The 12,026-nt window shown below is 46.4% G+C and overlaps 1 protein-coding gene across 3 annotated transcripts; it reads right to left on the bottom strand.

Moving 5' to 3' along the window:
• Positions 1-558: 558 nt before the first annotated feature.
• On the bottom strand, positions 559-11,362 carry LOC135285463 (NF-kappa-B inhibitor zeta-like). Of its 3 annotated transcripts, none has more exons than XM_064397760.1 (12): positions 10,778-11,362; positions 8,735-8,856; positions 8,203-8,251; positions 7,898-7,944; positions 6,515-7,758; positions 4,414-4,519; positions 4,031-4,177; positions 3,772-3,832; positions 3,484-3,650; positions 3,290-3,400; positions 2,853-2,964; positions 559-2,531 (listed from the first exon to the last, which is right to left on the bottom strand). In XM_064397760.1, the coding sequence occupies exons 1-12, from the start codon at positions 11,016-11,018 to the stop codon at positions 2,521-2,523; spliced, it is 2,418 nt and encodes an 805-aa protein (XP_064253830.1). In that variant the 5' UTR covers positions 11,019-11,362; the 3' UTR covers positions 559-2,520. The 3 variants fall into 3 exon arrangements, with proteins under 3 accessions (XP_064253830.1, XP_064253831.1, XP_064253832.1); XM_064397761.1 differs by having other exon boundaries at positions 7,898-7,941; XM_064397762.1 differs by having other exon boundaries at positions 8,735-8,827; positions 10,778-10,911.
• Between the last annotated feature and the right edge of the window lie 664 nt (positions 11,363-12,026).

Genomic DNA, 12,026 nt, shown 5'->3' with positions numbered 1-12,026 from the left:
CTTCTGCGGCTGCTGCTGATGGATAGAGATAACAAACAGAGATAATGAAGAGCTGGGACCTACCCAGACAAAATTCTCATGGCTGTAGGAGCTCCTAGGACCAAAGAGGGAGTAGAGCAGGGCCTGGGACCCTCCTGATGCCAACTGGGGAATATTTTCTTGGGGTTTTATGGCTCCTGATGCCAACTGGGGAATATTTTCTTGGAGTTTTATACCTCCTGATGCCAGCTGGGGAATATTTTCTTGGGGTTTTATACCTCCTGATGCCAGCTGGGGAACAATTCCTTGGGGTTTTATGGCTCCTGATGCCAACTGGGGAATATTTCCTTGGGGTTTTATACCTCCTGATGCCAGCTGGGGAACAATTCCTTGGGGTTTTATACCTCCTGATGCCAACTGGGGAATATTTAGAGGGGGATGCTGGAGGATTTCTGCCATCCTAAAAACCAAAACAGCAAAAGCTTCCCACACTTCCCAACTCCGCTTAATTTGCCTTTTCCATGATGTCCCTTCTGTTGTGAGCTTAGTACAAATAGAAAAGTACAAAAAAACCCCAAGTTACTGCATGAAATAAATGTATTTATTGGCAGGAAGGAGCAGTGAAACAATGTAAAGCGATTAACAATGCAATTAATGGATAACTGTGGTAGAATATACTGTAGAAGCAAGTTCATCTCTGAGTATATTAAATAAATGATACCTATAGGAATAGTTTAATTCTCCTGTCCTTTCACCTGAGTGGTTTCCATGACTAAAAGATTAATGCTGGATTATTAAATGAGAGTTTTCTATGCTTTTTCTAAGAAATCCTGAGAGAAAATTCAGGTTTTTTTCCCCTGCAGATGTTTATTTCAGCTCTCTGTTCAACACTCTGCTTCATCCTCGTGATGTGGGATTTCCTGGTTGGTTTATAATGAAAATAAAGAGCTGGATCTGACCCTTCAATCCCACAAAGGGAAGCTGAGCTAACCCAGAACTTCTTCCTTAATTGTCCCCAAATGAATAAAAAGTTCGGTGAGAACAGATGGGAGTTAAAATGCAAACAGAAAGAAGGATGGGCAGTGATGGGGGGGACAGAGAGAAATATTCAGAGAGGGAAAAAAATCCATAAAACCTGGGACCAAAAGGGAAAAAGAAAAGACCAGAGATTATTGAAACACGAGGGAAAGCTTTGGAAGGAGGTGGATGAGTTATGCAACTCCTTATGAGAGTAACATATAATATGTATTTTTAATGAAATACTGAAAGTTTATGAATTATTTTGTTTCAGAGGAAACATAAAAGAGAATTCTTTAGCTGTTCAGGGCATCAGAATCACAGGAAATGACCCAAATCCCATTGGAATTCACTTCAACACTGCCACTTCTCCAAGTTCATTCACCTTGTGCAACGTAGCTCTTGGAGCTTAACACTTCAGGAAACCCCATAACACAAAAATAACCTTTTTTTTTTTTTTTTTCACAAGGAACAAATGCAAAGGGTTCATTAAAAACATTCCCCAAAGATGCTGAGTACTTAACACTGGATCCTGCAGTGGAAATCTCCCATTTTCCTCCACAGGAGACACGTGAGGGGCTGCTGGATCAGTTTTGGTTTTTGGGTTTAGTTTCTGTAAAAGTAGAATTGCTCCCTATGTAGCAACCAGGGAAGTTTCATAGAAACCAGCAAACTCGCAACCAGAAGTGAAAATTAAATGAGAGTAAGTCTGGGAAGAAACAATTAAAAATAAAAATTTGATCTAGGTTTGTAGTGATTCTACTGAATAACTTGGTTTTCAGGATCATTTCAGCTCCTTGTTATGCTCCCAACTTTAAAAAAAATGATCCTTCAAAAGCTGTTGTTATAGATTTCAATTTTATAAAGGTAAAATCTCTGTTAGATCTGTGAGAAAGGAGCTGATTTGAAACACTTTGTCCCAGACTTCACCTACAATGGGTGCAAACTTCTGATTGCATCAATAAAAAGCTTGATTTTTGTTGAAGACACATGCTCAGCACGATGTTCCACTTTGGAAGGACTTCACCTTGAGACTGCCTTAAAGCGTGACCACTCCAGCCTTGGCCAAATTCAGAGCCAGACTGCAGGAAATATTAAATATTTTTCGTATTTAGGCTCTGAAATCCCAGAGCTCGCCTTTAAAATGACTGAGATTTTCAGTCTGTCTGAACATTGAATTTGGAGTGTAGAGACTAATTTCAGGCTGAAACCCCCAAGACTTGGCCCTGGGTGGTTAAAATCTTTTTCTTGGGTTAAACATCTGCCTGAAAAACCATCAGAGCTTCAGACTGACCTCAGACCTGAGCAGAGAAGCACAAATCTGTGAGAAAATGAAGATCTAATTCTTCCTGGAGCACCTAACACTGAACTCCTGGTGCAACCTGCACTGAGGATTTCCCTCATTTATCAGCTTGCTCCTTAATTCTGGGTCCAGGTGAGATCTTTCCAGCAGTCAGTTCAAGATATAACATAAAATATTCTGTATTTTGGTGTTTGTTGTTCTCCTGCAGCAGGTGAGAGCTCTCAGCATTTCCCTGGAAGGCAACAAAGCAGAAAATCTCAGCTCAGCCCCAGCTCCTGCTAAAGCAGGAATTTATCCCCTCATTTTCTGGCTGGCTTTGGGTGAGGAATGAGGTTTGCAATGAAAATTATGAAATCCAAAGGCTGGGATGAGGTGCTGAGCACCTTTTCCATCAGCTCCGTGCCGTGGAGGTTTGAACTTGATGATTTTGGGGTTTTCCCCACCCCAAATTCTGCGGGATGGCAGAGCAGGGACTGGATTGAGCCACCCCATCCCAGCTGCTGAGCCACACAAGCCCCCAGCTACCTGAACTCCACTTCCTACCCCAAAATACCTTTGAGAAGGACATCGAGGAGGTCTGAGGATGACAAGGAGCAAAGTCCAGGGAAGTCATCTGCAGCTGGGGGAGCGGGGATTCCTCTGGGAGCATCCAGCAGGCTGCAGCTCTGGGCAGGTGAAGAGACCACAACAGTCAATTTCCAGTTGAACTGAGCTGAAAATTATTTTTCTTTCTCTGCTGGGTTCTGGGAGAACCTCTGTGACTTGAAATGGGGCTTTAAATCTGTATTTCTGACTGAAATCTTGTTATATTATTACATTTATTACACGTACTCTGGTGGGAACTCTTATCTGACCGAGGCAAAAAAGACCCTGGAAAAGACAGAAGAGCTGTAACTTTTTTCTTTTTTTTTTTAAAGCACTGAATATTTGCTTAATCCTGAAAATTAATCTTGGAATCAGACACTGCCTGGGTAAATGAGCCATAGTTACCTCCTGAGGAACATCCTGTGCCTGGGGTTTATGGCTCTGAAGCAAACACATGAGCTCTGCGTTCTCCTCGAGCTTTAGGCAGGGGGTGGAGGCTGGACACGAATTCAGCACCTGCAGATGACAGCAAATCCTGTGGTTGCACAAGGACAGGAACACCTAAGCCAGGCTAGAGACCTGCTGGGCTTGGTCCTCACCTGCAGCCGGGGCTGTGCTCCCATCTGGAGCAGGCAGAGAATTCCCTCCAGGATCTGGGCTCTCCGCAGCCCCAGGAGCCTCCCGGTGCTGCTGTCCCTGGCAGTGCCCTGGCATTGTGTCACCAGCACGGTGTGGGCAAGGGCAGCACGGTGCAGGGGGGTCAGACCTGCGTGGGGCACCAGGGAAAGTCAAATCCAGGGCCTGAGCCCTGCCTGGAGCAAATCTCTGTTGTGAGATTTGGGTGAGATTTGGGATCTAAGCCCTGGGCTTGAGCTGTCCCCTCTTACCACAGTGGTCAGGCAGATCCACTTCCACACACACCCCGCTGTTCTTGCAGCTTTTCAGGACCTGGAATGAAGGATATCCAGGTGATTCCTGCCCTTTGGCAGTGCCAAAACCACCCTTCCCTCCCCCAAATCCCTCTGTAACCACATCAGAGCAGACAGAGTGCTCCTGGATGGAACACCCCGGGTTCTTTCAAACACCAGAACGTGCATGAGCTGCTTTTACCCCACTTTGGCCCCCCAAAAAACCCCCCAATTTTACCTCCAGAACTCTCAGATAGCCATTCTCTGCACACAGGTGGAGGGGAGTTCTCCCAGAGCTGTCCTGCTCGTTGACGTTGGCTCCCAGGGAGATCAGGTCACTCACCATCAGGTGCTGGTTCTTTTCTGCAGCAAGATGTAAAGCAGTCTGAGAAGGGAAGAAGGGCACAGAGTTGCAGTGAAAGGCAAAAACAGCTTAAAAGCAACAACATTTTTTAGATGCTGAAGTGGGGAGTTGGGATTTCGGGGCTCTGTTCCCATCATTCCCTCCCCATTCCCATTTTCCCTTTTTTTTCAGGACAGCAGAAGGATGCTTGCTGCCTGGCTGGGGTTTGACAGAGTGATAAAAAAAGACTTTTTTTTCGTGGCAAATCAGCCTCCTACCCTTTTCTCTGCATCCTTCTCGTCGATCTTGTTGAGGGATGCAAATCTCTGGGCCAGGGCAAAAGTCAGAGCCCTCCTTCCCTGGGCAACAGCCTTGTGCAGCAGCCTGGAAGAGAGCTCGGTTGGGAACAATCAGAAGGGAAAGGAGGGGTAAAAACACCCAAAAGAGGGGCAAAAACACCCCAAAGGAGGGGCAAAAACACCCCAAAGGAGGGGCAAAAACACCCCAAAGGAGGGAATAAAAACACCCCAAAGGAGGGAATAAAAACACCCCAAAGGAGGGGGTGAAAATGCCCCAAAGGAGGGGTGAAAACACCCCAAAGGAGGGGGTGAAAACGCCCCAAAGGAGGGATAAAAACACCCAAAAGAGGGGGTAAAAACACCCCAAAGGAGGGAATAAAAACACCCCAAAGGAGGGAATAAAAACACCCCAAAGGAGGGGGTGAAAATGCCCCAAAGGAGGGGTGAAAATGCCCCAAAGAAGGGGTAAAAACACCCCAAAGGAGGGGGTGAAAACGCCCCAAAGGAGGGATAAAAACACCCAAAAGAGGGGGTAAAAACACCCCAAAGGAGGGGCAAAAACACCCCAAAGGAGGGGTGAAAACGCCCCAAAGGAGGGGTGAAAATGCCCCAAAGGAGGGGGTAAAAACACCCCAAAAGAACAGGGAGAGTGCATTTTAAAATATATAATATAAAAATATATAAAGATATAATATAATATAGTAATAGGATAAATATATATTTATATTATATTATCATACATATAATATATGTATAATATAATACAGTAATAGCAATAAGATATAACAAAGATATAATATTAAAACATATAATATAGAAAGATATAAAAGACATAACAGGTAAAACACCCCAAAGGAGGGGTTGAAACACCCCAAAGGAACAGGGAGAGTGCATTCTAAAAGATAAAAAAGAGCTAAAGATATAATATGTGATAGGATAAATTTATAATATATAATAGTATTATATATATTATATATATAATACATATAGTATAATATAGTAATAGTAATAAGATATAATATAATAAGATATAATATAAAATAATAAAATATAATATAGATATAATATAAAAAGATATAAAAGATATAACAGGTGAAAACACCCCAAAGGAACAGGGAGAGTAGGAATCTCTTCATTTCTTAATTGTGATCCATTTCATTCATGCATGAGAAATTTTTGTGTATCATTTAAAAAATGGCAGGAAACACATAAAAATTTGGCTTATTTGTTATTTACTGAGTCACATAATTGCTGAAAAGTGGAGTTTGATTTTATTCTTGCACTGGAAATCGGAATTCTGAACGGAACGTGGCACTTTAGGGACAAGGCCAGTGCTGTGCTTGGTTCTCCCGGTGTGGGGTTATCAATATTTTCAGTTTGGGACAGGAATTCATCTCTTTCTCCCCAAAACAATTCATAAATCATGCCAAGCTTTCTGTCAATCTGATGTGATTCCAGATATCCCAATCTACCTAAACTGCACAGAGCCTAATTAGATAATTTATTTTTTTTCTTATAAATAACTCTTTTCTCCACAAGCCCCCCATTCCAGGGCAATACTGGTTTTTACTGGGAGCAGGAAAAGCTTTGTTTTCCTTTCATCTCCAGCCACTCCCAGTTCCTTGGGAGTCTGTGCTCCAGTTTGTGTTTTTGGCTATTCCTCCCATCCATTTTTATAATACAAATAATTATTGTATTATAAATTATTGAATATATAATTATTCATAATACAAATAATTGTTCATAATACAAATAATTACCCTGAGAGTGTCTGCAGCATGGAAAAATATCTTTTTTGCATCTTTTTTTTTTCCCCAGTACTCATTTTGCTTAATTTTAATTTTCTTGTAAATCCCTACACATACCTTCATCCTTAAATATTTTAACACCCTGAATTTATTCTGATATCAGCTTTAGCTCAGGAATATGGAGTATTTATACTTTTATTATCTGCCTAAAATTCTGTGTATTGATTCAATTTGAGCTTCCCCTTGAGCAGAGAAGCTTTAGATCACAGGTCAGAGCAAAGTGATTTCCCCAGGGACAGAAATCAAAGTATTTAGACAGAAAAATCAAGGACCTGTTGCCATTTTCGTCAGGAGCCAGCAGTTTTTCCTCTGGGATGTTCCTCAGCAGATTCTCCTCCCTGTGCAGCTGGAACTGGAAGAAGGAGAGGGCAGAGAGGTCCTGCCTGGAGAAGGAATTTGGGCTCAGCCTCAAATGTCCCCCCACATCTGCAGAGCCCCTGGGAGCTTCCAGCAGCATCTCTGCCAAGCTGGGGAGTGCGGGCGAGTCCTGGGGTGCAGAATTCCCTGGGAAAACTTCCTGGGATGGAGAGTTCCTCAGGAAACCTTCCAGGGGTGAAGAATTCCTCAGGAGACATTCCTGGGATGGAGAATTGCTCAGGAAACCTTCCTGGGATGGAGAGTTCCTCAAGAAATATCCTTGGGGTGCAGAATTCCTTGAGAAACCTTCCTGGGATGCAGAATTCCTCAGGAGACATTCCTGGGATGGAGAACTCCTCAGGAGACATTCCTGGGGTGGAGAACTCCTCAGGAGACATTCCTGGGATGGAGAACTCCTCAGGAGACATTCCTGGGATGGAGAGTTCCTTGAGAAACCTTCCTGGGATGCAGAATCTCTCAGGAAACATTCCTGGGATGGATAATTCCTCAGGAGACATTCCTGGGATGGAGAGTTCCTCAGGAAACATTCCTGGGATGGAGAATTCCTCAGAAAACCTTCCTGGGATGGAGAGTTCCTCAGGAAACCTTCCTGGGATGCAGAATCTCTCAGGAAACCTTCCTGGGATGCAGAATCTCTCAGGAAACCTTCCTGGGATGCAGAATCTCTCAGGAAACATTCCTGGGATGGGGAATTCCTCAGAAAACCTTCCTGGGATGGGGAATTCCTCGAGAAACCTTCCTGGGAGCTGGGGAGATCACCCCGCACCCACCAGCTGCTCCCTTTCCCGCCCGTCCTGGAGAACATTCCAGGCGAGCCGCGCCTCTGGGCGCTCTCCCGCTGGCCACGGAGGGCAGGCTGAGCCTGTCCCCGCAGCACTGGGTGGCAGTGTCCCCCCCAGGGCTGGGGGTGAAGCTCCGCGGGGCCCGGCTGCCTCCCCTGCAGCCCCCCATCCCTGCTCCCCGCGCCTCCCCAGCGGCAGCCCTGCAGCTCCCTGGAGAATCCCTGCCAGAACCCGTCTGGCACGGGATGCCGGGGCTCCTCCCCGAGCTGGCTCTTGTTCAGATCCTCCTGCAGCACCTCCACCAGGATGTCGAGGTCCTCCAAGCCTCTGGGGCTTTGCCCGGCGCTCTGCTTGCTCTGGAACAGCAACAGAAGGCGGGCAGGGAGGAGGAAAGGGGAGGGAAGCAGGCATGAAGTGTCCTGTTCTCCCTGGGTGATAGAACAGGAATTCTGCCCCGGGAGGCTGGCACAGCGGGGCTCGGGGTGCTCTGCATACCTGTCTAAGCTGTTTCTCTGTATAAGGGTGAGATCTCCTCTTCTCTGCTGGAAACAAAAGGGAAGGAAAGGTTCAGAGCTGAGGGAGAGGCGCGCGCAGAGCGGAGGTTCCCATCAGCCCTGCCCCAAAAAAGAGCCAGACAAGGCAGGCAGGGTGGTGATGCACAGCTGGCCGCCCCCCTGGGATGGAAGGGACCCAGCAGGGACCACGGCCACGGCACGGGAGTGCCCTGGCTCCTTGGGTACCTCACAGTGATGATCCTCCTAGGGAAGGAGGCTCTGTTACCAAGTGAGGCGTTTCCAAACCTGTTTTTCCTGAGGATCCTTTGGCTACCATCTTCACTGATGAGGCTTCCTGAGGAGACAAAACCAGCCAGCTTCAACGTGAGATGCTCACACAGGGAGGAGGAGATGAAAAAGTGGCAGATATTTTAACATGAACAGGGTGCAGCTGCCTCCTGGGCCATGGAGGGGCTGCAGGTGGAGAGATTTCCATGAGTGGGTAATTCATGGCAGCTTTATAAAGATTTTACAGCAGCCTGGGAGTTTATCAGCTCCTCGGGCTGTTTTTTGCAGGTTCTGGAGCAGTATTTTTACTGTTTATTGGCCCATTTTTGCCTTGGTACAGCACCCATGGCATGGATGGGTTCCTGCTGTCACTGCCTTGGAACTGTCCCCAGCCCAGCCCTCATCCTGCTTGAAATTTGAAATTTATTCTCCACTTTGAAAAGCATTGATTGGGTGGCTGGAAGAGGCAGCAGCTCCAGACCACTCAGTGGGGTGAGGCTGTGAGCCCCAGGATGCTGCAGGAGCCTTCCCAGCCCCAGGGATTTCTCACCTTGCCCGGAGCTGGGTCCAAGCCTTTGGAAAGTCGGATTTTCCTCAGCAATTCCCGCACGGGCATCTTCACTCTCACACCCATGTAGCGCTTCTGAGGGGGATCAGAGCTAAGTTCAGAGTCTGGAAAAGTCACAACACGATGCTGAAAGTAACACAATTGTCTGGGCTGCTGGGGAAGGGAGGGAGGATGAGGTCAGCCTGGGGAATGGGCTCTGATTCCCACGTTCATCATCATTTGGGGGAAATTTCCACATCTCCCTGCCTGTCCCTTGGCTCTGCTCAATAATTCCTTTAAGGAATTCCTGCCCAGTTTTCCTGCGTGCCACAGAGCGTGGATTTTCTTCTGGGGAATGTGTCAGCAGTGTTTAGGTCTCTGTCCCTCTCACACTCCGATTTTCCTGTGTTGTGGTAAATCTGCCTTTGCACTTTCCTGTCCTGTGGTTTGTGAAATTGTTATCAGCGCAACAACAAGGAGCAGAATTTGCTCAAAATTAAGATAGGGATGCTCTGTCCAGTGCTTTCCCCCGTGGATCTCATTGTGCTAGGATGTTTTTGTGTGCTTCAAAGCAAAACAATGATTTTCTGCACTGAAATGGAACAGTTATTTGAGAATATACCTCGTTGTCCAAACAGGCTCTCTCTTTGTCAAAACAAGCTGCTCTGTGATTGTTTGTGTTCGGTCTCTTTGCATCTGGTGCCTGCATCCCCAAACTTGAAAGACTTGCCCAGATTAGGAGCTTAAATCCATTGGCTTTTGAAATACCTTTTATGTAACTCTGGCATTCACGTCCCTGCCTTGTGTGTCCCCCTGCCTGGAATAACCTTTATCTAAAATGCACTCAGGAACAAATACTACCATTAAAAATCACAGATTTCATGCATCAGATCGGGGTTTTCCCAATGAAATACACCGTGGAGAAAGCCCCAGCTCCAAGAGTGTGGGAGAGAAAGGAGAAGCTTTCTGCTCCCACTGCAGGAGGAATAAAACCAGCTCTAGTGATCAAACGCAAGTCAGGATGAAACAAGAGCCTGAAATGAAAGAGGTGCACTGGGCCAGCAGCTCCTGGTGCTGTTAAATAAAACAGGAGGTGCCTGAATCAATATTTGTGACCAAAATCTGCGTGTGGGATCGGTGGAGGGGAAGGAGGGGAGCCCAGGAGATGGGGATGGTGCAGCTCCTGGGATGGCTGCGAGGAGCGATCCTGGCAGGGGAACCAGCCCCACAAGATGTGGTTTCTTGTTGCGTGATTTTGTTTCCTTTCCCCGCTCCAGGCAACGAGAGCTGCCACCCCTCCAGCGGGAGGGAGGCGATGCCGAGCAGCAAATGGTGCCTTTGGAATGGAGATGGGGCTGTTGCTTCGTGCTGAGATTTCTGGCACTTCTCGGTGTTTAACCTATCACTGAATAATCCAAACACTGAGACCTCGAAAAGCAGAGTTTTGTATCTCAGACTGTTCTAGAAATTATTATTTTTTTTCACAGATTGGTGTTTTGACAATGAATTATTTACTGTTTGAAGAGGATTTTAAAGGTTTCTTTGAAAAGCTTTATTTTTCATATTAAAAAAAAAAAAAAACCCAAACTTTTTTTTTCCTTTTAAAAGCCAGTAAGATTGCTAATATGCTGTTATCTGGGAAGAGTTCCCGGTGACAGATCAGATATTTCCTAGGAACTGAAGGGCTCTGCAAAGGCAGTGATTCACCAGCCACACTTTGCTGTGACTCTGAAATGTTAATAACTCAGAAGGTCACATCTATTACCCCGCTGTTAGCTCGGAACCAAACTCGCAATTCAGAACGCAAATGAGCAGCAAAGCGCTGGAGACGGCCAGAAACGATGGAATATTGGGCATCCTTCGGAAACCAGGGCAATCTCTGACCTCAGCAGCAGGACACAACAAATCCCAGCCCAGCCTGGAATGTGCAGAACTCCTCTGGGATTTTTGAGCTTTGTGCTGCTCAGAGCCCCGGGACACCGGGCTGCACCAGCTGGTGCCAGAAGCACAAAGTAGGAAATGGGAATAAAGATTTTTTTCTCTTACCAGCAGAAGCAGGCATCCCTGGAGGGTGGCATGGAGGAGTGTGGTAGATCTTGGGACTCGCCACGTTCAGCTCAGTTAATCCAGAGTCTGGCAGGGATGGGCTCTGCTGGAAGCAGCTCTTGGGGCTGGCAGTTTCTCCAGGCAGCGGAGATCCCTGGCCTGGGCTGTAGCCACAGATTTCACTTTCACTCGTGTTTTGGTTGACAAGCAGCTCAGGACTCACGCAGACTGTTTGCAACATCTCCTCTGTGTGTGTGTGCAGGAAAAGATGAAAGAGAAGAGGGGAGGGAAAAGCCCTGCTCAGCTGTGTTAAAAAAAAAATAAATTAAAAATCAATCCAGTATCACATGGAGACCATGGCAATGCAATTAATCCTCCAAGGTAATTAGCTGAGTCCAGCTTCCCTCTTGTCTTTGGAGCAGCAAGTTGCAGCAGGGGGAGGATGAAACCAGCCTTGGAATCCCAGCAGGCACTGGAAGCAGCTTTTGAGAGTTTCTTGGCTGCAGTTCTGCTCTGCTCTTTATACTCAGGTATGGTTTGGAGGACGGCAGCCTGGGAAGGCTCCACCCTCTTTCCTTACAACCCCGAGCAGCTGATGAGGAAATGAGTTTTCCCAAGAAAAAGCTTAACTTCAAGTAGATTTTTTTTTTCCCCCTGCTGTATGAAACACAAAAAATAAAATCTGATTTACTGGGAAGGGGAAAGCAACTTCTGACTTAGGGTTGTGCAAGTGAGTAAAGTAGCAGGAGATCCTTAATTAAATGTTTTGGGAATTCTCAAAGGTGCTTTTCAGCTGGAATAGGGTGAGTTTTGTTCTCAGCAGCCGGTGCAGTGCTGGGTTTTGGATTTAGCACAATGCTCCTGATCCCAAACTGATGCTGCCCCCAAAAGAAGGAATTTTCCCAGGCAGGAGGTGCAGAAGCAGCCCTGAGGGAGCACGGCCAGGACAGCTGCCCATGGCCAAAGGGACATCCCATCCTGCAGGAAGATGTACCCAGGATTTAAATTGGGGGATTGAGGCACCAATTTCAGGGCAGCAGCTGGGGGAGACCTGGTGTTTATTGTTTTAATTTTTATTTATTTATCTCTCTCCCCCCTTCTCATTTCATTCCATTATTTCATTTATTAAACTGTTCTTACCTCAAGCATTATTTTTTTACCTGCCCACAGCTCTCTCCCCACCCTACGAGGGTGAGAGGGTGAGCTGGGGACTGTGGGGTGTGTGGTGCCACAGGGGTTAAGCCATGAC

The sequence above is a fragment of the Passer domesticus genome, chromosome 23 (assembly GCF_036417665.1).
Source record: "Passer domesticus isolate bPasDom1 chromosome 23, bPasDom1.hap1, whole genome shotgun sequence".
NCBI lineage: Eukaryota > Metazoa > Chordata > Aves > Passeriformes > Passeridae > Passer > Passer domesticus.
The sequence above is the reverse complement of the archived record's forward strand: the minus strand, read 5'-3'. Positions and strand labels throughout refer to the sequence as shown.